Source organism: Chiloscyllium plagiosum, unplaced genomic scaffold (genome assembly GCF_037043375.1).
Source record: "Chiloscyllium plagiosum isolate Xiang-an unplaced genomic scaffold, Cpla_swu_hap1 HiC_scaffold_13, whole genome shotgun sequence".
Classification (NCBI taxonomy): Eukaryota; Metazoa; Chordata; class Chondrichthyes; order Orectolobiformes; family Hemiscylliidae; genus Chiloscyllium; species Chiloscyllium plagiosum.
In genome coordinates, this window is record NW_028270151.1 from 5,117,005 (window position 1) to 5,143,153 (window position 26,149).

The 26,149-nt window shown below is 40.5% G+C and overlaps 1 protein-coding gene across 9 annotated transcripts in view; it reads left to right on the plus strand.

Annotated features, from left to right (window-relative positions):
• trip12 (thyroid hormone receptor interactor 12) overlaps window positions 1–26,149 on the plus strand; it is a 216,345-nt gene that overhangs the window by 76,972 nt on the left and 113,224 nt on the right. For all 9 annotated transcript variants that reach the window (XM_043702803.2, XM_043702804.2, XM_043702806.2 and 6 more), the window contains 7 exons: window positions 8,252–8,398; window positions 8,849–8,962; window positions 10,748–11,568; window positions 12,878–12,983; window positions 16,110–16,243; window positions 21,940–22,023; window positions 25,831–25,926. In XM_043702803.2, the coding sequence (XP_043558738.2) occupies window positions 8,301–8,398; window positions 8,849–8,962; window positions 10,748–11,568; window positions 12,878–12,983; window positions 16,110–16,243; window positions 21,940–22,023; window positions 25,831–25,926 (1,453 nt within the window). In that variant the 5' untranslated portion in view covers window positions 8,252–8,300. The remainder of the gene's footprint in view (window positions 1–8,251; window positions 8,399–8,848; window positions 8,963–10,747; window positions 11,569–12,877; window positions 12,984–16,109; window positions 16,244–21,939; window positions 22,024–25,830; window positions 25,927–26,149) is intronic.

Genomic DNA, 26,149 nt, shown 5'->3' on the forward strand with positions numbered 1-26,149 from the left:
TAAGAAATTTGTTTTGAAATGTCCAAAATGTCAATCTATTTTCTGCTGTACACTTGTAATTTTTTAGCTATTAGCTTGAGCAATATAGTTGGACTTTTCTTCTAGCTATTAAAATGTGTGTACTGTACAATAAGCAATGCAGTACTTGATATGGACTAGGAAAATGGATAATTGTTAAGCCTACGAGAGAGACGGCACTTTTTTAAACTTTCAATTCGTGACAATTGTCTTGATTCTGAGAGTTGGAATTGTATTTGCAAAAGCCCCAATCATCACAAACATGTTTTAAACACTGGAACATCAGCCAAGTAGACACTTTCATTCCACTCCACTGTCTTTTAGGGCTCTAAATCTAACTTGCATTCTAAACAGGTTCAGTAATCTGTTTCTGGCTGGTCTTTTTGCTTATTGCCAAAATTGACTTTGAGTATGTTAGATTCTTTATCTTTAATGTATGGAGAAATGTTTGACTTTTACAACCATTTTCAGTTTTATTAAATAATGTGCAGCATGGATAGGGTCAATGGACAAGGTCTTTTCCCTGGATGGGGTGAGTCCAGAACTATAGGCTATAGATTTAGGATAAGATATAAAAGGGACCTACAAGGTAACTATTTCACATAAAGGGTGGTGCGTTTATGGAATGAGCTGCCAGAGTAACTGGTGGAGGCTTGTACAACTACAACATTTAAAAGACATCTGGTTAGGTATATGAATGGGAAGTGTTTAGGGGGATATGGGCAAAGTGCTGGTAAATGGGGCTAGATTAATTTAGGATATCTGGTCAGCATGGATGAGTTGGACTGAAGGGTCTGTTTCTGTGCTGTACATCTCTGACTCTGACTCTGTTAGAAATTGTTTATATGTTCCGTATTGAATCAACCACCAATTCTGCATGAGTGATATAATCTTGCCCTTTTTGAAGGCCTCTGTGATAATCTTGACTTTTTACTATTTTATCTGTTGTTTTTACATAGGTCCTTCTATTTGTAAACCCGTTTCAGTTTGAAAGTGATCATAAAGCCCGATTAGCAACCAAGGTCGTTTTCTGTAGGCTGTGGTTTACTTGGCCTGTTTCTCTCCTGTCATCCTGTCCTACTGTATTCAAAATTTTCTTTTTGCAGGGAGCCTTGGAATTAGTTTTCCTTGAACTTGGCACTTTGTCCTAGATTTTGGCTTTGGTTTGACTATATTTTGCAATATTACCATGATGGCATTTAAATTTTCTCAATTTTCCTGCATCTTGTTAGATGTACTGGTTTCCCTAGTGATTACAATATTTATTGGAATCTTCTCAACATACAGGAAGATGACTAGGGATAATAATGGAAGGTTGCTCCAGTACAGTTACAACACTGGCATCCACCTGACATTGCACACACTGTCTTCAGTTGCTTCATCAATGACATTCCCTCCATCATGTCTGAAATGGGGATGTGCAATTGTTAGTGAATAAGGTTCAGCACCATTTATGGCTCTCTGAAGCAACCTATATGCAGCAAGACCTGGACGACATCTAGTAATTAACAAAAGTAGAAATTGCTGGAAAAGCTCAGAAGATATGGCAGCATCTGTGAAGAGAAATCAGTTAATGTTTTGGGTCGAGTGACCCTTTCTCAGAACTATTCTGAGGAAGGGTCACTCAACCTGAAAAGTTAACTGGCTTGTCTCCTCAGATCCAGCAATTGGTTTTTGTTCCTGATTTTCAGCATCTGCAGTTATTTTTGATTTTTTTTTTTTAAAACATCTGGTAAGTCACAATTAGCATTTGTGCCACACAAATGCCAAGCAATGATCGTCGCCACCAAAAGAACCTAATATTCTCCCTTGACATTTCAGGGTTACCATCGACTAGAAACTGAATTGGACAAGGCATTCATAAAAAGCCTCTGATCTGTTCTTGCAGCTGTATTCTGTGGCAAGTAAACCACTCCTGTCTCCCCAGTGCCTGTCTCACATCCATAAGGCTAAATTGAAGTGTTGCCATCACTTAATATCCCAGTGTTAAGATCGGGTGGGGGGGGTGCCATTGAGCAGAAAGTGATCTGGACCAGCCATACAAATACAGTGGCTACAAGAACAGGTCAGAGGCTAGGAATACTGCAGCAAGTAATTCAACACTTGACTCCCCCAAAACTTGTCCAATATCTTCCAGTGCTGCAGTCAGGACTGTGATGGTATACTCCTCACTTGCCTGGATGAGTGCAGCTCCAACAACACTTGAAGCTTGACACAATCCAGGACAAAGTAGCCCTCTTCATTGGCACCACATTTACATGCCTCCACTGCTTCCATCACTAATGCTAAGTAGCAGCAGTGTGTAATATCTCCAAGATGTACTGCAGAAATTCACCAAAGACTCGCCAGTTGCACCTTCCATACCCACATCCACTACCATGTAGAAGGATAAGGACAGCAGGTACGTAGGATCAACACTTGCAACTTGGAAAAATATCACCATTCCTTCAGTGTCCATGGATCAGAGTCCTGGAATTCCTTCCCTGGTGGCATTTTGGCTCTATCTACAACAGCATGGATTGCAGCAATTCAAGAAGGCAGCTCACAATCATTTCCCCTAAAGCAACTAGGAATGGGAAATAAATGCTGGCCCAGCCAGTAATGCCCATGCCCTGTGAATGAATAAAATTGTTGGAGTGTAATGGATTGCAATCCCTTTGTCTGGCTGAATGCAGCGCTGGCAATATTTGAGAAGCACAACACCACAGGACAACATGATGTGCAGTAGATGCTGGCCTCTTCATTGTTCATTTCCCTAAACATTTGGGGGAAAGAAAGGAGAAAAGACAGGTCTCTGGTACATGAAACCCCTGTTGGTTGATTGAATTTATTCAAAGGAGCATGGTTTGGAGCAGTGCTATGGAATTGTTGAGCAAGAAACTCCAAAACACTTTGAGAAGCAGACTGAGATCGTTTGGTTGTGTTGAACATTTAATGTAATGGGGCGTAGTGACTGGGAATTCTGATCAAATGTATTGTTTGCTATGATGACCAAGAAAAGGACACCGTTTAACAAATGGGGGCATAATCCTGGAATTGGAGAAAGAAGTCAAATATTGATCTGTGTTGGAGGCAACAAATTCAGCAACCTTTGTTTAACTGACGCCTTATAAACCTGTGTTCTTGATAAACTAGCTTAAACCAAATATTTCAAATACTGCCAAGTTTATGATATTCTGTCCAGTTATTATGCCTTTTAGTTTATTTACCTCAGTGTAAATATACTTGTTCAATTGAATGGCAACAAATATCAGCAGTTGATTCAATTTTGAGTCAATTTCTCCTCCAATAGAGTGATCTACCACGTCCGAATAATCAGTGACTCTGAAAGAGAATACTCTTTGGCACGTTTTAATCCAAAGTTGCGTTGTGAAAGTGAGGTATGCTGTAAATAAAGTATAACAGTGATGTGTATACCCTCCTGTATTACGTTTGTGTTATTGTGTGTTTATATTGATTATGTGGACCTCTTGACTATCCGGAATATTTGACAACCGGCACACTCCTTGTCCCGTCAGTGCCAGTTAATAAAACGTTTGCTGGGAATTCAAGTACTGTAGATGGAATTGAAATTATACATTAGATTGAAAGCAAGACTGAAGGGTGGTAATTTTTAAGTTGCTTTTTATATCTTATGCTTGGCCCATGATAGAATTAGTGCAAGAGGAATGAAATTAATGATGTGATGTTTAAAATACTTATTGCAGAGAAAAATTAGTCAATTCTGAAAGTATTATTTTAAAAACTGAATTCGGAAAAAGGGATATATTAAAACGTTCAAAAATTTTGAAGCTTTAGCATTATATGAATGAACAGTACACAACTTTGGGGAGCACCAAGTTTACATGGTTAGAAGTCAAACCAAATTGTATGACATAGGTGGCTTAATATTGACAGAACTGGGAACATTTATTGCAGAGAAGGAGATTTGTTATGTGTTAAGATAGCATTGTTAATGAAAATATTCGACTTGTGCATAGGAATACATGTAGGTCATTCAGTCCTTGAAGTTTGTTCTGCTGTATTTCTGCTGTTTCCATATTATTCCTATATTCTGATATATTTAGAGTTATATTGACAACTTCTCTCAACTTGCCAAACGGCCAGGCTACCTCTGCCTTCTGGAGCAGAGAATTCCAAAGATTTGCCAGCCTGAGTGAAGAGGTTTCTTCTACCCATGAGGGTATTCTGGTGGTTCAGTGGCGAATAGGAAGTGAAGAAAATGGCAGTGCAGTCACTGTCTAAAATTACATATACAATGATGTAATGCTTAACACAAGTAAAACGAAGAACTGTCGACTGAAGATAGGAAGCGAAAACAGAAATTGCTGATGAAAGTCAGCAGGTCTGGCAGCATCTCTGGGGAGAAAGCAGAGTTAATGTTTCAAGTCTGGTGACTTCTTCAGCATCCCTGAATGTTTAACGAGCCTTGTTAGAAATATCCAAGTGTATGCCTACAGGGCATGAGACAAATGAGTTGTAACTACTCTTGTCCTCCCACCATTGGGAGCAGCCTTTCCCCATTGACTCTCTCCAAGCCCTTTTTTTTTTAAATATAATTTTGAATATCACTATAAAACATCCCTTCAGACTTCTCTTCAATCAAGCGATAAAACTTTTCCAATCCTTATGTATTTGAAGTAACTGATCACTTCACTTCACTGGAGTTAATCTTGTGAACTTTCTTTTCCGTACTTTCTTCAATGTCTTTGCAGCCTTGCTAAAGTGTAGTGCGCATAACTGAACACAGTACTCAGTTGACACCAAATGAATATTCTACCAAGTTTTGGGTCCTCCTTGCAGTTGACTCTGTCCCAGTTAATAATGATCTGAAGGTGTAGCACTCTGAAAGCGTGTGCTTCCAAATAGACCTGTAGGACTATAATCTGTTATTGTGTGATTTTTAACTTAATAAAGCCCAGGATACTGTTTATTACTTCTTCACTGCGTGCTTAAACTGTCCTGCGAATTTCAATCACCTGTGCAAACGCTCCAAGGCCATCTGCTTCTGCAATCCCTTTTTCAAAGCTGTACCCTTGTATTTTTGTTATCTATCCATGTTCCTTTAACCAACATGAAGAATTTTGCATTTCACTGGCTCACTGTTCATCCACTCTTCCAACTTGTCTATGTTTTTTAGAACTGCTAAGGTATCCTCCTTGGTTCAGTGTTTCCAAAATTTGTATTGTAGACATATTTTGAAATTGTGCCCTGTATATTGATATCTCACAATTTATAGGACATTAGCAACTTTGCGTTTGGTGTGGTATACAATTTTGGTCTCTTGATTTTAAGGAAGGACACGAATGCATTGAAGGCCATTTAGAGAAGTTTTACTAGACTAAAACCCGAAAGAGCCAGGTTGTCTTGGGAAGATTAAACTGCCAAGGCTTGTGTCCACTGGAATTTAGAAGGAAGAAGCAATTTGATTAAAATATAAAATCCTGAGGAGTCTTAACAGGGTGCGCATGGAAAGATGCTTTCTCTGGGAGGATGTAGAACTGGGAGTCAATAATTAATGGGTTGTCTATTTAAGACAGATGAGGTTAATTTCTTTGGATCCCTTCAAACAGCAATGGTTGTGGAATTAAATATTTTTAAGGCAAAGGTCAAACGATATCTGTGGTAGGCAACAATGAGGAGTTGAGATTTAAAATTCTGAGCCACCCTGTTGAACGCTGGAATGAGCTCAAAGGGCTGAGTGGCCAGTTTCTCATTCTTACATTTATGTATATCAGGGAAAGCAAGGTTCCCAAAACCAATCCCAGGGAGCTCAGCTACAAACCTCATTTCATAAAGGCATCCCAAGACCACTGCAGTTTTCTTTCATATAAAATCTCTAAAGCAGTAAACCGTCCAAAACCTTTACAAGTATATTCCAATTACTTTGGCCACTTCAGAATTTTGGCCAGATGTAGACATACCAATTCTCTAATTTGTTGAGACATTTTTTAAATAAAACTAAGCATAGCTCACGATCTTGGTACTTTTCATAGGCATTCTTATACATTCTTCGGTGCATCCTGATACTTCCCTACAAGAATTATATTGGTGATTTATAGACACAAACCATTAGTGACTGCAGCAAGAGAACCTGAAAGTTTTGGCTCTGTCGAACTGTCCGTTTCAGAAGCGAGCATCCTTACCCTGGACAAATATTGGCATTCTGTATTTGCAAAAATATATTCACTGGGATGAGGGTGTTGCTGGCTGGGCTGTATTTATTGCTTATCCCTAATTGCCCAGAGGACATTTGAATCAACCACATTGCTATGGGCCCAGAGTCATGTGTAGGCTAAAATGACAGACAGAGGTTAGTGAACCAAATGGGTTTTTATGACAATCAACAATGGTTGCATGGTTGTCATTCGCCTGGCTTTTTACATCAGGTTTTTATTCAGTTTAAGTTTCACCGTCTGCCATATTAGAATTTCAAACTACATCCATAGAATGTTAACTGGGGATTTGATCACTAGTCTAGTGGCATTATCACTACATCCCACTTGTATATTGTACTGAGACACGTGGTCACCTATGCAGCATGCCAAGCAACTCCTTGCAGTGATTGTATTTGTTCCTTCTGTTTCCCATCTGTAATTTTTCTGGACTAAAGTTGTTATTCTTCTACTGTGGCTGAACACTGAATTGTCAATTTGCTGTGTTTCTTATATTCCTGTTCTCTTATTGCAGGCAGAGGTGCTTATGTGATATTTAAGCAGTTTTTGCATGATAACAGTGTCTGCCAAATAAGCAAAGATGCATTTGCTCTTTAATTGGAGAATGCTAAGGATAAATTTTATTTCTTTACTACATTTTCTGCGGAAGAGATACCATGTGACATTTAACAACCGCTTACTTAGGATGAAGTTGTAGCTTGTGATTGTCTCTTATGGTAATTTCCTCACATTACGGATGTTCAACAGTTAAAAACTGACCAGATCCAAGAACTGCTAACTGAGGTCAAATACATTTAAACATGTGACCAAAATGCTTTTTGTTTTTTTTTTCTGCTTGCATAGCAAGCAATTTTCATGATGCATGGTCAACCATGATGGCTTAGATTTGGCATTTAGATGTAGTTCTTGTGTAAAAATTATCATATTTATAACTCTGCCTGAGTAGGAAATATATATTTGCCCATGCATAACATTTTTCAACTTTTGCTACTTGATTATCTTAGTGTGAAGTTGACTGGTCTTTCATTAGATGTATCCAAGATGACCAGTGCTTATGTGCACAAAATTGAATGCAAACTTGGAAGTCTCAAAGCTGTGTTGATGTTGGATTCAATAATAAATATTGAACAGGTCATCAATGGTGGTATATACCCCATAATGGTATATACTATATCTTGAGCAGCTGAATTGGGTTTCAGCGAAGGTTTATTCGAGGACTGTGCCCCTGACAGATTGTGCTCGTGTGTTGGAAATGGGGCTTAAATTCTCAACTGATGAGAGTTGCCAGTTGCACCTAAGAAACCAAAAACCAAAATTGCTGGTGAAACTCGGGTCTGGCAGCATCTGTGAAGGGAAAGCAAAGTTTTAGTGTCCAGGGACCTGAGAAAGTGACATGAGAAACAGCCAAGTTATAGCTTTTGCTTGTTGAATTCAGAAGCATGTTATACGATGTATCTTTTAACTTTTGATCACAACTACTTTTAAAGCTGCAAAGTTCTATCTTTCAACTGTGAACTGGAGCAGCTGAAGCTGCTTTGTAAATGTATAGTTCTGGTTTACTTAGTAATTTGATTCTTTGAAAAGCTGAAGTGCATGACCAGATGCTTGATAAAGTGTGAAAACCAATTGTGTTGGAGATTGTTAGACCTGATGCTGCTCTTCTGGATGTTTAATTACAGTCCATTGGTATTAATCATATCAATGGAAAAATGTGTCATTCTGTTAACTTTCTGTAGCTATTGAGAGAGAGGATGTTTTATTATTGACCTTTTTATTATTTTCTAATCAACCTGTTCCGCGATGTTATTGCACATCTCTGAAATAGATGGGACTTGAGCCTCAGCCCAGGGGTAGGGACACTACCACTGCAGTACAAGAGGACCATGGGAGGATGGTTCAAAACAGCTGAAAATCCAGCAGAATGTCAAACTATAAACTCTTACTCCAATTCATTATTGTTCATAAACAACTCCCATTAAATGACCACATCACATGTATAATTTCTCTAGTTATTGTATACCTACTTTAAATCTATTTTTTTCTTGATTTTGTTTCAGTGAATGATAGTGTCTAGAAAGGGTATGTCCCTTAAGGAGAGAGGTGCCAATGTCCAACCGGCCTAATTACAATACAGGGGGGTCGCTGCGACGTTCACAGAGGAACACTGCCGGGGCCCAGCCACAAGACGAAGCAACAGGAGGAAGGTAAGTAAAATCATTCTTGAAACTTGTCTTTGTGTGCTGTTCTGTTCTGGCTAACAGTGGGATGGAGGTTTCTATTAGTATGGCATAATAGAGTTCCTGGTGGCCAAGAACTGCCCTAATGTAGCATTCAATGTGAATCTTCTGAGTCCAGTAGAAGAAAGTTGGCTGACAAATCGGGGAAATATGTGGTGGCTCTTGAGGCTAAGAAAGAATGGCGTTAGCTGTAACCTGTATTCAATCTGTGTATTTAGTGGGCTATTCATAAACATCTTCTTAAAGAACATTTACTGAGCAAAGGTTTAAATTTGACTTGGACTGTAGTTAAAATAAGCAAAAATACATTATTGTGGAAATTTTTCCCGTTTAGTATATTGCAGATGTTATTGTTCCATGTTCTCAATGACCTGTGTATGTTTGAGTAATAGAAATGCTTTGTTTTTTTTGTAATAGGTCACAGCAAGAAGAGACGAAACAGAAACCAATTCAGAGTAGGCCAACTTCTAAAGCACCAAAATTGCAGTCAGACACTACCTCTGGACAGTCCAGAGGGTGTGTGTCAAGAAGGTATTTGATATTTTGTAAACAGAATTTTAGCAAATTAATGAGCATCAGTATTTCTGAAGCAAACTTTTGAGCAAGTGGCTTTTGATGCTGTAAAATAAAAATGATGTTTCCATAATGTGCTACTAATTAGAATCTCTATAGGATAATCTGCTGCATTCCTTGATTTGTTTGCTATTCACCTGGAGAACATGAGTACTTATAAACACATTGGCAATTCCAAGCTTCCCAAGTTATTTTGTCATTGTTTTCTATTCTCCTATTTTACTTAGAAATCGATTCCTTTCAGTGTTTTAGTTTTGAGAAAATACTGTTTCCTGTCCCATTGTGTAGCAGATCCAGGAATACTGAAACAGTAGAAAAAAGTTGTCAGTGGTGATGAAAGGTAAATTGAGAACTTAGGCTAAAGGGCCTATCTACGTGCTGTAGACTTCTATGACTGAATGACTCTTGTGCCCCTTGTAAAAGTGCTTCATCAGAACCAGCAAACACTGAAATATGAAAATCTTTGATGCATTTGAAAAATTAGATTTAGCAACAAAATATGATTGCATTATATTATGTCCTGCAGTTTCTTGGCACAAGTGAGGGGCAGTCTCATCAACTGCTGTTGGAAATTTTCAGCCTCTTATCTTACTAGGAATGATTTTCATTAGGAAATTGCTTTGTTTTGATTTTGGTTGATTCCAATTTGTGACTTGCTCTTCAATGTGAAAAGTTATACTTTTAGCAAAGTTTTCCACGACCTAGGAATTAAAACGCAATCCTTTTAAAGGTAATCTGCAGTAAATGTAAAACTTCAATATCTGTATCCTTAAATCTGCCACTTGCAAACAAAACCTGGATAATTTTGATTTGCAACATTAGAGCAGGATTGGACTTAGCATTTCCTGTTGGGGAAGTTTCCAGCATTAAACCCTTGGCTTTAAGTTTGGGTTTCTCCAATTGTCTGCTGGTCTCTCTGATTATATGCTAAGTATTCCAAAGAAAACATGAACGTCTCCACCCATAGGGACAGGAAGTTCCAGTAGGCCATTCCATTTTTACAGGCTGGTAGGTCTTTCAGTGGTATTCCATTTTAGCTTAACTCCATTAAGGAGGAAAACTTAACAACTTACTTACTTTGCGGCGGCACGGTGGCACAGTGGTTACGCCAGAGACCCGGGTTCAATTCCCGCCTCAGGCGACTGACTGTGTGGAGTTTGCACATTCTCCCCGTGTCTGCGTGGGTTTCCTCCGGGTGCTCCGGTTTCCTCCAAAGATGTGCCGGTCAGGTGAATTGGCCATGCTAAATTATCCGTAGTATTAGGTGAAGGGGTAAAATGTAGGGGCATGGGTGGGTTGCACTTCAGCGGGTCGGTGTGGACTTGTTGGGCCAAAGGGCTGTTTCCACACTAAATAATCTAATCTTAAAATAAAGAAGGCATCTAAGAAATTAGATGCTTGGAACATTACTTCATACTTTCCACCGTATGTGATTTTAGGATGACTGTATATTGCATGCAGTTTTGAAATGTTTGCAGCAGAAATGTTTTAACTATAGTCTTTTGCAGAAAGTTTAAAGTATGCATATGTGTTTGATACTGGTATGGAAGGAAGAAATTTGCAAATTTGGCAGCACCATGCTTGTGAAGATCTTGGAACTTGGGAATTAAAAGTAGCTGTTACAAAAATGCACTGTTTAAATTCTGCAGCCTTATTAAGGTTCTGCTTGCTTACTGTATTCGTAGTTAAATATGTAACCTTTGTCATAAACATGCATTGTAATCTTTAATGTTTCCTTCTCAGGAACTCTAGGAGTTGTAGCTCTTCGTCTGTTGCTTCTGTGACACAGCAAGACGATAGCATTAGGCCAGAACGACCCAAAACTGGGCAAACTAAAAGGGACAGCTCCAGAAGCAGTTTGAGAGGTGTGAAACGTGGTCCGAGCCCTGATTACAGCAGTTCAAACTCCACCTGCTCTGCAAAAAGGCCCAAAGCACTTCAACCCTCAGAAAATCCTACTGAAACACAAAAACACAAGTTGCAAACAAAGTCCCCAAAGAAAAGGAAGTCTGTGCAAGATCAGATAAGAACTGCCCCGGCAGCCTCCACAAGCAAGGCCCAGAGTAGAAAACAGACTGGGCCGATCAGTGCCTCCCCCTTTCAAAAAAGGAAAAAGGTTGAAAGTACAACTTCTGTAAACAGTGATTCTGTGGCTGACTCGATCAGTGCTGAAGAGAGGTCTGCAAAACCAACCAAGCTGGCTTCAAAATCGGCGACCTCAGCCAAAGCTGGGTGTAGCACTGTCACTGATTCTTCTTCTTCTTCTGCATCAACATCATCCTCCTCTTCTGCTACTGTTTCTGGTGCTGTGCCTCAGGGAGCCAGGCTAAAACAAGGAAAAGATCAGAATAAGGCTCGTCGCTCCCGCTCGGCCTCGAGTCCCAGCCCTCGCAGAAGCAGCCGAGAAAAGGAGCAGAATAAAACTGGTGGTTCCTCTAAATTTGAGTGGGCTGCTCGTTTTAGCCCTAAAGTTAGTCTGCCAAAAGCAAAACTGTCACTTCCAGGGTCTTCCAAATCGGAGACTTCAAAGCCAGGGCCTTCAGGCCTACAAGCCAAGTTAGCTAGTGAGTTAATGAAATTAATTGATTTGTGTCTGGGATTTGGCAGTGTCAAAAATGTTTTTAAAAACCTTTTTTGTATTAAAGTCTAGTTTTGGAATTATTGTTCCAGTTTATGAACCAATCAGTAATGCTGAACTAACCAAAATTTGAAGTGGTGCAAGTCAGCTAAACTTAGCTGTTGTATAAGCTGTGATCCAGACTTGTTAGAAGCACAAAATATAATCCTTGCTGATATGTGCTGCTCTGTTTAAAGCAGTGTGCCATGCCTCAGGTAACTTCCTGTAGCAAACATGGCAAAAATTTTACAACTGTATGATTTAATAGTTGAAACTCAAGTGCCTTAAGATATTTGACCTTTTTTGAAATAAACACCTGGCCTTGTGCTGACAATTATTGCTGACCCTACAGCTTCCCCAAGCAAGAAAAGGATTTGAAGTCTGTCCCTTGTTGAGCACCTAATTTTACTGTATATTCAACTAGTGTCAAGTTTATGACCTTTGGTCTATGTTCTTGCACGTCCTTAGCATAGGTAATTAATCTGGATTTTATCCTCGTGTGTCTTTATTAAAATGAAATGCTGCATCAATAACTGAGTTCAATTTTTGTTTGTTTAAATGAACTTAATTTCAAAATAGTTTAAAGAAGCTTGCATGTTTTAACTCCCTGAAATGCTGAACTATACCCTGGTATGAGCAGTATTATGATAAATACAACATTCTTCAAAGAATAATTTTGGCAAGTAAAGGTAATATGACCCTTGGAGTCTACTGGAAGGAAAGCTGCTTTAAAAGGATAATTTTAGTTATGATGACCTTATTAATAAAGTTAATTTTTTAAACTGAAAAGAGATGGTTCATTTCTGAAGAAGCAACAATGACTGACTAATTATAGGGACTTCACAAGGAGGATTTTCTTATCCCTGTATGATAAGAAATGAAGCATTATTTTGGTGTTAAGACTTGGAGGTGGGGGATGGCGGGGTGAACAATGAATATTCTAAACTTGGTGTTTTGGATATTATGCAACCATACCAATTCATAAACACTCACACATCCTTTTGTTCATTTTAACTGTCCAATGGCCATTTTATTGAACCTTGCTGTAAAATTAAGCTAATTAGTTTGAACTTTAAGGGCAGCACAGGATAAATTGCAATGCAAGTTGATAGAAATTTTACTTTGAAAGTCTTTAGTGTATATTAGCAAACTCTCTGCCAACATGCCATTGTAAAAGCTTTTATGTTATTAGAACGGCACAGGTATTTCTCCCTGATGTACATTTTCACTGATTTCTACTGTTGAACTTTTTAAAGGCTTAAGAAGGTCCACTAAGAAGCGCAGTGAATCCCCACCAGCAGAGCTCCCCAGTTTGAGGCGGAGCACACGGCAAAAGACCACGGGCTCGTGTGCTAGTACCAGGTAATCCTTCTAGAATTCAACATGTGTATGGAACTGTAGTGCAAGCACATGGCAGCTTGCATGACCTTAAATGGTCTTTTATGTTTATGCCTTAGGTATGCAGAAAGTTGCAAATTTCAGAAAGGCAGCTGAAACTTTAGTTTTAACAAGTCTGATTCACTCAGTCTTTAACCAATGTAAAAACTGTAGCTCGATTCTGAAGGACCTTCCTCTTCACACACAAACCCTTATGAATTGTCCTGATGAGCACAAGACTGAAAGCTTTGACAAAATGTCTTTTTCAGCACTAGTTATGTTCTCTGCTGTCAAATAGTTGTATCCTTAAGTTGGAAAGTTGTTTTATTTTGGCACATTAAATTCCCATATTATCAAATTAAAACCAATCGATCTTAAAACCTAACAAATATAAACTGGTTTTATTGTTTGCAGTCCATTTTACTCACCACTCACTGATTAACCCTCTTGATTGCTGTAGAGCCTCTCGCCACCCCTTTTGGCTTAAAACTCTTGTCACTTTCTGATTAATCCTCTTGCTGATCCTTGGACTTGTGACCTCCCTTGTTTCTTAACCCATCCTTTTGCTGCCAGTGTTCTCTCCCACCTCCCCCTCTTGTATCCTCACTGTGACTTGTACAGATGAGTGACAAGTGGCAGGAAGAGCAACTTCAACTTGCAAGAGGTAAGTTCTCTTCAAGTGAATTCATGATCAACTCCATTTTTTTGGATCAGAAATTTCTTCATCCACACCCTGCCAGGGTTTTAAAGCCCATTGGGTGAAACTTCCAGATGCAGCGTGTAAACAGGCTGAATAGTACAGGTTGATGCTTCCCTGGTTTTACCGCAGTGAGTCCTTTCCCAGCCTAGTGTCTCAATATACTCCATGTATGAGTGATAGCATTGTCTCCTTGTCAGGATCTGTTACCAGGAGATGACTTCCCCTTTGAAACGTTGATCCAGAATCCGCTAGGAGAACTTACCTCTTGCAAGTTGAACTGACCTCTACCTGTGCATATCTCAGTCTGCAATTGCCGTGAAGGCTCAGGAGAGGCGAGTGGGGATGCTGATGAAACAAGAATTAGCAAGAAAGCTGGGTTAGGGTGGGCAGAGGCTATAAGCTAGAAGGTCATCCGTGAGGGTTGATCAGGCAATAGCTATGGAAACTGCTCCAAAATGATGATACAGCAGATTAGCAGGAGCTAAGACTAAAACAAATCTTTCTGTATACTACATGAAAATACAGGGCCACTAACTGACCATTGTTTTGTATTAATGTTAAAGGAGAATGCTAGAACTGATTTAGAATGACTTGTTGCAAAGTATCATTGAATTATTTTTGTAAATAACTAGCAGAGGCCCAAACAACATTGGCAATCACTTAGCATCTTCTGTTGCCATGGTAGTTATTTAAATTCAGGATTTCTAGTCATTCTTCCAAAAAAAATGTTTGGAGTAAATAAGCTGTTCAAAGAATGAATCTAGAAATATAAATGCTAATTTTTTTTGAAAAAGTGGTCATGCAGCTTGTAGAATATAAAAATTTAAGTGGGAACTTAACTTGAGTGGAAAAGAAGTGTATTTGTGTTCAACGTTATTTGAGTTAAATGCTATTTTTCTTGAAGTCTGAGAGTTATAGCTTCAGTTGTGAAGGAAAACATTTTCCTAACTATTTGCCAATTACTGGTATTTTTCTCGATAGATGCTGCTGAGTTTCTCTAACACTTTGCTTTTATGTTTGGTTTCCATCATCCACAGTTTTTTGTTTTTACTTCCTAACAACCATTCGTCCCTGATTAAGTGCTTTGATAAGATTCGGGTTTTGTAGCAACATTATAATTACGCCTTGCTTTAGTCTTAGGTTTCAGTTGGTATATCTGTTGGTGTTGAACTGTGTAGGATCTCTGGAGGGTCTAAACTGTTAACACCTGTATGCAGGTATAGCATTTTTGACTTGAAATGTAGACTAAAATGATGCAATTGGATACAGGGCTAATCAAACTGTTGCAAAAGCAAGATAAATTTGGTGATATTTAGCAATGGTGTTACTTCAGGAGGAGTAGAAATTCCAATTGAAGTTGCCAAGCCCCCTCTCAACTTTGCATGTTTGCATGTGATCACCCTGAATTCCACCAAAGTCCTAAGGAGCAAAGGTCCAAGTTACTGAACTGCTCATTCATAATTTAAGGGGAGGAAATGGCCTTATGGTATTATCACTGTGCTGGTAATCCTAGGGTAACGTTCTGGGCTCACATTGCACAATGGCAGATGGTAGAATTTGAATTGAACAAAAATCTGGAATTAAAATCCAATGATGACCATAAAGCTTTGTTGATTTGTCAGAAAAATCCGATTATGGTTCACTAATGTTTCTTCAGAGGAGGAACTGTTGTCCTTAGCTGGTCTGGCCTACAAATGGCTGGGCCCAAAAAAATGTGATTGACTCATAACTGCCCTGTGAAAAGACCGGTAAAGCATTCTGTTGTGTTCAAGAGCAACTGGGGATGGGCAATGAATGCTGTGCCATCTACCAGTGCCCACAGTGCATTCGTGAATTTAAAAAAAGTGGGAGGATTACCCTCTGCAGGAATAAATCTAATGAAGTTTCATGTAACACTTCCAATGAATATGGAGACAAAAATTGTGTACAATGCATCGGGTGTCTCATCAAAGGTTGTATAACTGCAGCAAGACTTGTTATTCTCGTCCAACCCCTTTGAAATAAATGTCAACATGCCATTGCCTTGTCCTTGCTTACTGTTCTTGCATGTCAGTGTTCTTTGTACATTAACATTTAGAACGCTCAAACTACTTTAACAAAAAAAAAGTTGTTCTATTCTGAAAGCAGAAAGAATAACTTTGCACTTCACAACATATTCCCACCTCCACCTTGTTTCCTACTTAGTTAACTCACCTATATCTCTTTGCAGCCTCTTTGTGTTCTTACAGCTTGATTCCCACCTTGCATTGTACTATCACTAAACTTAGATATGTAAATCCAGCTGTTTATCACCCTTCCTGGAAAATAGGTGAATGTGTAGCATTGTTAAATATTTCGAATTGCAATTGCTTTATATCACATAGATCGTGGAAATAATTGTTTTTTTTTCATATAACCACTCCCGGAAATAGTCGGCGAGGCTCTGGCCTGGGCAAAAGAGGAGCATCTGAGGCTCGCCGACAGGAGAAGATGGCAGATCCTGACAACAACCAGGATGGAGCAAATTCGTCTTCACGCACAGAAGATGTACCTCAAGGAGCATCAGGTAGAAAAACAATCCACTATATCCAGGTCTGGTGACTTGAAAGTGAAGTGATATATAACATTTCTCAGAATACAATGTGGCAAAAATGGTTAGTGTAAGATTACGAAATAGAGTCTAAAACCAATGGAGTTTGGCCATAGATCAGCCATCATTTTATTGAAAGGTGGAACAAGCTGGAGAGACTGAATGGCCTACTCCTATTCTTGTGTTGCAATGCTTCAGTAATATCTAAAACATAGGACATAAAACGTAGTACAGCGCAGTACAGGTCCTTCAGCCCTCCATGCTGCGCCGACCTATGAAATTAATCTGATGCCCATGTAACCTACACCATTCCATTATTGTCCATGTGTATGACCAATACACTTAACATCAGCAAGTCTACTACTGTTGCAGGCAGGCTGTTCCGCGCCCCTACTCTGAGTAAAGAAACTAGCTCTGATATCGTCCTAAACCCTTCACCCCTCAATATAAAGCTATGTCCCCTCGTGTTACCCTTCACTATCCGAGGAAAAAGACTCTCACTGTCCACCCTATCTAAAACTGATTATCTTATACATCTTGATTAAGTCACCTCTTAATCTTCTCTCCAACAAAAACAACCTCGGTTCTCTCAGCTTTTCCTTGTAAGACCTTCCCTCCATACCAGGCAACATCCTAGTAAATCTCCTCTGAACCGTTTCCAAAGCTTCCACATCCTTCCTATAATGTGATGACCAGAACTGTACACAATACTCCAGGTGCAGCCTTATCAGTGTCTTGTGCAGCTGAAGCATGACCTCGTGGCTCTGAAACTCAATCCCCTACCAATAAAAGCCAACTGACCATATGCTGCCTTAACAACCATATCAACCTGGGTGCCAACTTTCAGGGATTTATGCACCTGGACACAGATCTCTGTTCACCTACACTGCCAAGAATTTTACCATTAGCCCAGTACTCTACATTCCTATTACTTCTTCCGAAGTGAACTACTTCACACTTTTCCGCATTAAACTCCATTTGCCACTTCTCAGCCCAGCTCTCCATCTTTTCTCTGCTCTGCTGCAGAGAAGGGGAGGAAATGAGTGTCAGGGCTACAGTGACAGTCAATAGTAAGGGGCACAGACTCTACTTCTGTGGTTACAGATGAGGGGCCAGGATAACATGTTGCCTGCCTGGTGCCAGGGTCAGAGAGGTCACTTTAAGTGGGAGAGCAAACAGCCAAATGATCATGGTACAAATGGATGTAGATTTGAAAGTAGTATATAGGAATTTAGGAGATACATTAAGCACCTCAAATGTAGTAATGTCAAGATTACTCCCAATGCCATGTGCTAGTGAGAGCAGGAATAAGCAGATAGCTCAGATTAATGCATGGCAATCGAAATGGTTTATTCGAGAGGGGTTTAGATTCTTGGGGCATTGGGAGTGTTTCTGGGGAAGGTGGGACCTGTACAGGCTAATGGGTTGCATCTGGGCAGAGCTGGGACAAAACAGCCTCATGGGGGTTTTGTGAGTTCAGCCTATCCAGCCTTTCTTTATAACTCAAACGTTCTATCCCCACCAACATCGTGGTAAATCTCTTCTAAATCCTTTCCAGCTTGATAATATCCTTCAATAACTGGGCAACTGGAACTGGACAGTGTTCCAGAAGAGGCCTCACCAATGTCCTGTACAGCCTCAACATGACTTCCCAGCACAAAGGACTGAGCAATGAAGGCTAGCATGTGACGCAAACTTTGAAGAAATACGTACGCACACCCCGATATCGTTCTTCTACAAAATTACCCAAGGCCCTACCATTAATTGTATGAGCCCTATCCTTGTTGTACCAAAATGCAATGCCTCTTATATATCCAGATTGAACTCCATCTGCCATTTTTCAGCCCATTGACTTATTTGATCAAAATTCTTTTGTAATCTTGGGAAAACCTCCTTCACTGTCTCTACTATGCCACTAATTTTGGTGTCGTCCATAACTGGAAACATCCCTAATAAGACCATTATACACAGGAGGAGGAATTAGGCCATTCAGGTGCCATCAAGTCTGCTCTACCATTCAATCATGGCTGATAGGTTTCTCAACTCCATTCTCCCACTTTCTCCCTATAGCCCTTGATTATTACCTTGATACTCAAGAACCTATCTATCTCGGTCTTAAATATACTCAATGACCTGGCCCCCACAACCTTCTGTGGCAATGAATTCCATAGATTCATCAGACTCTGGCTGAAGAAGTTTCACCTTATCTCCATTCTAAAGGGTCTTTCCCTTTACTGTAAGGCTGTGCCTTTGGGTACTAGTTGCTCCTTCCAATGGAAGTAACTTCCCAACATCCACTCTGTCCAGGCCATTCAGTATTCTGTATGTTTCAATTAGATCCCCCCTCATCCTTCTAAACTCCATTGAGTATCAACCCAGAGTCCTCAAACGTTCATCGTGCTAAGCTTTTCATTCCTGGGGCCATTTTCGTGTACCTCCTCTGAACACACTCAAAGGCCAGTGCATCCATCCTGAGATACAGGGCCCAAAACTGTGCACAATACTCCATTTTCCCACATTGCACAACAAGAGTACGTTATGGGTCTGAGGTCTTCTGTCATGACTTATCTTTAGATTAAGCTAGTTACTCTTTCTTAGACAATTAAGATAGGGACCTTCCCTCGTTTGAATCACTACTTTTATAATCAAAGGTCCCTGCCTTTATTTAAACCACTGTACTTTTAAAAACTGTACAAACGTACTCTCCAAGTATACCTTAGCAATTTACTTTCTGTTGGGACTATGTCACTTCCTGAACTGTCTGAACTGAGATGGACATTACACTTGGTGTTTTAGGTTCACGTAACTCCCTGTTTTCGTCCAAAACACTAAAGTGTCCTTAGAGTCATAGAGATGTATAGCATGGAAACAGGCCCCTCGATCCAACCTGTCCATGCCGACCAGCTATCCCAACCCAATCTAATCCCACCTGCCAGCACCCGGGCTATACCCATCCAAATGCCTTTTAAATATTGCAGTTGTACCAACCTCCTCCACCACCTCTGGCAGCTCATTCCATACACGTACCACCCTCTGCATGAAAACGTTGCCCCTTAGGTCTCTTTTATATCTTTCCCCTCTCACCCTAAATCTATGCCCTCTAGTTCTGGACTCCACCACTCCAGGGCAAAGATCATGTCTATTTATCCTATCCATGCCCCTCATAATTTTGTAAACCTCTATAAGGTCACCCTTCAGCCTCCAATGCTCCAGGGAAAACAGCCCCAACCTATCCAATCTCTCCTTCTAGCAATAATCCAACATCCTTGTAAATCTTTTCTGAGCCCTTTCAAGTTTCACAACATCTTTCCGATAGGAAGGAGACCAGAATTGCATGCAATATTCCAACCTGCTCTCTAAAGTCTCTCCGTTTAGCAACGTTCCCTAGGACCTTACCATTAAGTGTCCTGCTAAGATTTGTTTTCCCAAAATGCAGCACCTCGCATTTATCTAAATTAAACTCCGTCTGCCACTTCTCAAGCCACTGGCCCGTCTGAGGTAATCTTTGCTGTCCACTACATCTACAACTTTGGTGTCATCTGCAAACTTACTAACTGTATCCCTTATGCTTGCATCCAAATCATTATATAAATGACAAAGTAGAGGACCCAGCACTGATCTTTGTGGCACTCCACTGGTCACAGGCCTCCAATCTGAAAAGCAACCCTCCACCACCACCCTCTGTCTTCCACCTTTTCCAGCCAGTTCTGTATCCAAATGGCTAGTTCTCCCTATATTCCATGAGATCTAACCTTGCTAATCAGTCTCCCATGGGCAACCTTGTCGAATGCCTTACTGAAGTCCATATAGATCATATCTACCACTTGCCCTCATCAATCCTCTTTGTTACTTCGCAAAGCAGCATCCAAGGCATTCATGAGTGGGGAACTATAATGCTGCCCTGCTTGATGTTTTATCTGGCTTCATTATTGAAAAATGGGATGTTTTTAGTGCATCAAGTGTCATCAGCTCATCTCAAATGTGGGATGAATTTGATAACTCTTTTTTGGGAAAATTCAACAGTTCTGAAATGCTTTGGAAAAACTCGGCAGGTCTGGCAGTATCTGTAGAGAGAGAAGCAGAATGCATGTTTCGAGTCCAGTGATGCTTCAAAGCTGTTCAGATGCTGCCAAACCTGTTGAGTTTCTCCAATTTCAGTTTGTTTTTGCCAGAATTCCAGCCTCTGCACTTTTATTTTTATGTTAAAATGCTTTGGTGTTGCCTAAAGGTCGCCTGAGAAAATTACATTTATTCAATAGATCATTTAATTGAACTGTTGTTAGTATGCTGCTTTCATTTCAAAACAGCAACCACCCAACATTAGCCATTCACATTTGATTCTCTGCATATCAGTTGATCCCTGAGGATTCTTGCACTGTGGTAGTGCCCCTGTCTCTGGGCCACGAGGCTTGGGTTCAAGTCCTACCTGCTCCAAAGGTGTGTGATAACATTTCAGGACACGTTGATTTAAAGCAGAATAGAATCCCCATACGCCATTTTGTCCATCGGGGCTACACTGACCCTTAAAAGACCACTAGTTAGATCTGCCCCACCCTGTGTTAACCTGTTTTTCCAAGGTTTCACACAATAGATGCAATTCCCACACACCGACTTCTGCAAACAGTTAAAGTTTATTAAAGCCTGTACAAGCTCGGTGACCCCCTTTGACCCGCTTTGCAGGTGTGTGAAGTAGAGTCAAAGTGAGGCCCTGAGCAAAGAAAACGCATCCCCTTTGTACAGGTCTGTTGGTCATGCTCCCAGATACTCTGGCTACTCTCCCACTGTCACATGCCACTCAAGACAACCCTGGTCCCCCTCAGTCACATGTTACCCCAGCGACAATGGTATGATGCGATCATCCTCTGAAATAATGTTAATGCCCTGATCCTGGGGAATTGTTATGCAGATGATTTCATGACTCCATGATTCTCCAAGACAACGAAGGTGTGCCATACCTAGTTTTAGGGGATGGCCAGAAAGTATTTCTGAATGGAAGAGATTTAAATTGACAATGGTAGGGGGAGTAGCAGCAAATGACTATAATTCACACTTCATTTAGACACAATGGATAGTCATCCACATTCCTGTGTGCTACCTGTGAGACAATGTCGCCCCCATCCACTTCCAGAATGTTCAGCTTTGCAGTCTAACTCTACTATTATGTTAATGCCCAGAGAGTCCCATTTAATCTTTGAACATTACACCTGTCCCCATAACCCTACATGTCCTATGAGGTAAAAACAATGACTGCAGGTGCTGGAAACCAGATTCTGGATTAGTGGTGCTGGAAGAGCACAGCAGTTCAGGCAGCTGCTCCTTAGATGCTGCCTACATGTCCTATGGCTAATCCACCTAACCTGCATATCCCTGGACATTTTGGGGCAATTTAGCATGGTCTATCCACTTATATCCCATATCTTTGGACTGTGGGAGGAAATCCATACAGGCTTGGGAAGAATGTGTAAACTTCTTGCAGACAGTCAGCCAAGGCTGGAATTGAACCTGGGTCCCTTGCACTGAGAGGGGCCAGTGCTAATCACTATCTACATCTGTAAGTTGATCCTTTTGAAAGGGTTTTTGGAGGCTTTAAAGATTACTTCTGTAGTCTACAGTAACTTAATTTTGTTACACTGAATGCATTTTAATGCAATTTATTGCTTTGTTTACCTCAGCTTCTAGTTCTGTTGCTGGAGCTGTTGGAATGCCAACTTCTGGAGAGAGCGAGTCAGATGATTCTGAAATGGGCCGCCTACAAGGTAAGAAAATACTAAATCAAATTTGTGAAGTGGCCCTCTCCCCATAATCTAAGATCCCTGAAAGTCAGCTGTGTGTTATCTCGCACAGAAAGTTAACTCCATTCCTCTTTGATTGTTGTAAAGAATTTGACAATTTGGTGAGTTGGTTTTGAGGTGCAGATACTGTTATGATGCTGTTTTACAGTTGGTGGGTATTAAGTATGGAAGGAAAGTAAAATTACATAATATGAACCAGCTCATTTGGATTCTAATATTTTATAAATGTCCACTGATTCAGTAAGTTCCTGAATTTTAACAGAATAGTTGCAAAATCTCAACAATTTGGTTTTAAAGTCGCCACTTGCAGTGCCACCTGGACATTAAACTGACATTGCAGGTTAAGTTTTTAATGATCCCTAATTTTTTTTTGTCAGTCGCACAACACTAGGTTATAGACAAACGTGTTTGTTTGAAGCTTTCGGCGCGCTGCTCCTTGTCAGATGACTCAAGGTTGGGATACAGACAGAGTCTAACCCCACACCTTTTTAATGCATTGTCTGAGCTGAGATGTTAGCTGTTTGTTTATGATACCTTCGGTTATCCTGGGAATGTGACTTGAAAGAAGTTCTGGGGTTTACATATTAATGAATGGAAACCTGCAACCCATTCTAAGTGAATAAAGACTTAAAAGCAATTTAGTTTGTTCAATACATCGCATCAGTTGTATGACACTTTTATCTTTTTACATTAAATTATTGTCGTATGGTCCTGCAGTGCTCTGAAAGCTTGTACTTCCAAATGAACCTGTTGGACTATAACCTGGTGTTGTAATCTTTAGCCATACTACTTCACATTTATAGCAGTAGCTGCACTTCAAAACCACTTAATTTGTACCTCTGTGTTGTGGATAACTGGCGAGAGTGAAAGGTGCTACATAATGGTTTTGGTTTCTTGCTGTAATCAATTTGGAAAATGCATAGGGTGCTTTAAATTTGATCTTGAACCTAAAGCTTTCATTGGCAACAAGTTGTATTACATGATAGAACTTCTGAAATCATTGTGATAAGGTTACTATTATTTGCTTGCAATAAGCCTGTATTGTGCATGTTTGATGTTGTGTTATTCATAGGTAATGTACTCTGTTTTTTCTTGCTGTATCTGCATGTTTCATTCTTTCTTGTGCTCTTGTCTGATTCTCCCTCCATCCCAATTTGAAACATTTAAATTAATGTCAATAACATTGCCTTTGTAGGATGTTGTTGCCATGTCTGTGGTATTGGTTTCTCAGGGTGAAAGTTATTTTTGCTCACTTGATAAAAAAAAGTATGTTTATTGCTGGATTACTGCAAAAACACAATTGTACTGGTACCTTTTTGAATGCATTAAGTCATCCCAAGATGTTTCATGGAAAAAAAAATTAACATCAAGCTGCAGCAAAACAGAATGAGATACTTTCATATTGCACTTTGTTAAAACACTGGAAATTGCAATGCTTTACAGCCAGTAATGAACTCTTGTAGTGTCATCACCTATAACATAGAAAATGTGGCATCCAGTTTCTGCACAACAAGCTGTTTAAAGAGTAAGCCTATTCTTGGAGGACAGTGTGCTGATAAAGACAACGCATCAGATGACAACAGATTTAATTTGAACAGTTATTTTTATAGATGAAGACTAAACAGTGTCGGTGAGTTTTGAGAAGATTTGAAGCTCAGGTTGAGGTTCTCCAGAGGCTCACTGATGTTACCCCAGTATGGTGACAAAACATGTGAAAATGAACCTTCCAGCCCAGTGAGCAAACCTACATCCAGCTGAACAGTGTCTTCAGAAGTTGAGAGTTCCAGAGCTTTGCAGCTGAGAGCATGGCTAGATTGGGAGAGTGATCTAAAATCTGGGTTGTTTGAGGCCTGCATTGGAGATGTGAATATCTTGGAGCTTAGAGGGAAGGTTGAGCGCATTGAAGAATTTGGAAGCAAGTGTGAGAATTGATGATAGTGTATGCTTACTTAGGAGCCACTGTAGATGAATAAGAAGAGGGGGGAAGGTTTGTGAAAGTTAGGACAGAGGCAGCTGAGGTTTGGATATCCTCTGTTCTTCCTGTATTAGTTCATGGGATGACGGTGTTGTAGCTCAACCAGCATTTAGTGCTCATCCCTCGTTGCCCAGTGATGTGAATAAATATGAACTCCATCACTGTGGGTCTAGAATCACATTTAGGCCAGACTAGGTAAGGATGGTAGGTATCTTTTCCCTAAAGGGCACCAGTGAATCAGGTGAGTTGTTAGACAATCCACTGTGGTTTCATGGTCTCCATTAGATGTAGTTTTTAATTTCGGATTAATTTATTGAATTCAAATTTCATTTGCCATGGTGGGATCTGGATAATATCACTTAAGTTACTTGGTTGACAAGTGACAAGTAATATCTGCGCCACACGTGCCAGACAATTACCATCACCAATAAAAGACAATCTAACTACTGCCACTTGACATTCAATCGTCTTACTGCGGCACAGTGGCTCAGTGGTTAGCACTGCTGCCTCATGGCGCCAGGGACCCGGGTTCAATTCCCACCTCTGGCAACTGTCTGTGTGGAGTTTGCACATTCTCCCCGTGTCTGCATGAGTTTCCTCAGGGTGCTCCGATTTCCTCCCACAGTCCAAAGATGTGCAGGTTAGGTGAATTGACCATGTTAAATTGCCCATATTGTTAGGTGCATTAGTTAGGGGATTGGGTCTGGGTGGGTTACTCTTCGGAGGGTAGGTGTGCACTTGTTGGGCCAAAGGGCCTGTTTCCACACTGTAGGGAATCTAATCTGCCAACATCCTTTGGGTTACCATTGACCAGAAACTCAATTGGACTCGCCACATAAGCAGTGGCTATAAGAGCAGGTCAGAGACGAGGGATACTGCGGTGAGTAACTCACCACCTGGCACCCCAAAGTCAATCCACCATCTACGAGGCACAAATCAGGAGTGTGATGGAATGCTCCCTGCTTGTTTGGATGGGTGCAGCTCCAACAACGCTCGAAGCTTGATGCCATCCAGGACAAAGCAACCTACAAGATGCGCTGTAAAAATTCACCAAAGATCCTCATACTGCACCTTCCAAACCCACAACCACTTCCATCTGGAAGGACAAGGGCAGCAGGGACTTGGGAACACCACCCCCTGCAAGTTCCCCTCTAAGCCACTCACCACTCTGACTTGGAAATATAGTGCCATGGCCTCAAACTTGTTGGGTCAAAATCCTGGAATTCCCTCCCTACTGGCATTTTGGGTTCACCCACAGCAAGTGGACTGCAGCGATTCAAGAAGACAGCTCACCACCACCTTCTCAAGGACACGTAGGGATGGGCTATCAATGCTGGCCAGCAACGCCCAAGTCCCACAAATGAATAAAACAAAATTTAGCCCTAATCCCCAGGACATCAGACTCCGATTATGGAGTACTAGCCCAATGACATTAGCTCTACGTTACCACCTCTGCAGTGGGCCAGCTAGTACTGCTTTGGCATAGCCAAGTCTACAGGTAACAAAGGAAAGAATGAGGATTTCATCAATAGATGAGCAACAATACATCAGATGCAGGTGTTTTGAAGGACGCCGCAGCCAGTCTTAGTGTTAGTCCAGCAATGTGGTTGGAAACTCCTCGGGAGCATGTATGACCAAGGTTTAGCCTCTGATATATCCTTGTTTGATTGAAATATGAATTGAACTGTGCACAACAGAGATCAAAATCGCTCAAATTGCAGAAAAGTGTTTAATTCCAATTGCTAATATTCGCTCATGCTTTATCAGTACTTAATCACGTGTTTATCTTATTTCAGCTCTACTAGAGGCACGTGGCCTTCCACCCCATCTTTTTGGCCCCCTTGGACCACGAATGTCCCAGCTATTTCATCGAACAATTGGAAGTGGAGCGAGTGAGTAATGCTGGAAATGAACTATTAGGAACAACTCTGCTAGTTCCTCTCCATGTCCTTGGTTGGCTGCCCTGCAACTTTGATAAAATGTCTGAAAACTATAATTGTATAAAACATGGAAGACAGGAGCCAGAGTAGGCCATTCAACCCCTTGAGCCTGTTCTGCCACTCAATATGATCATGGTTAATCATCGAGCTTGGTGTCATCGTGCTCTCTTTTGCC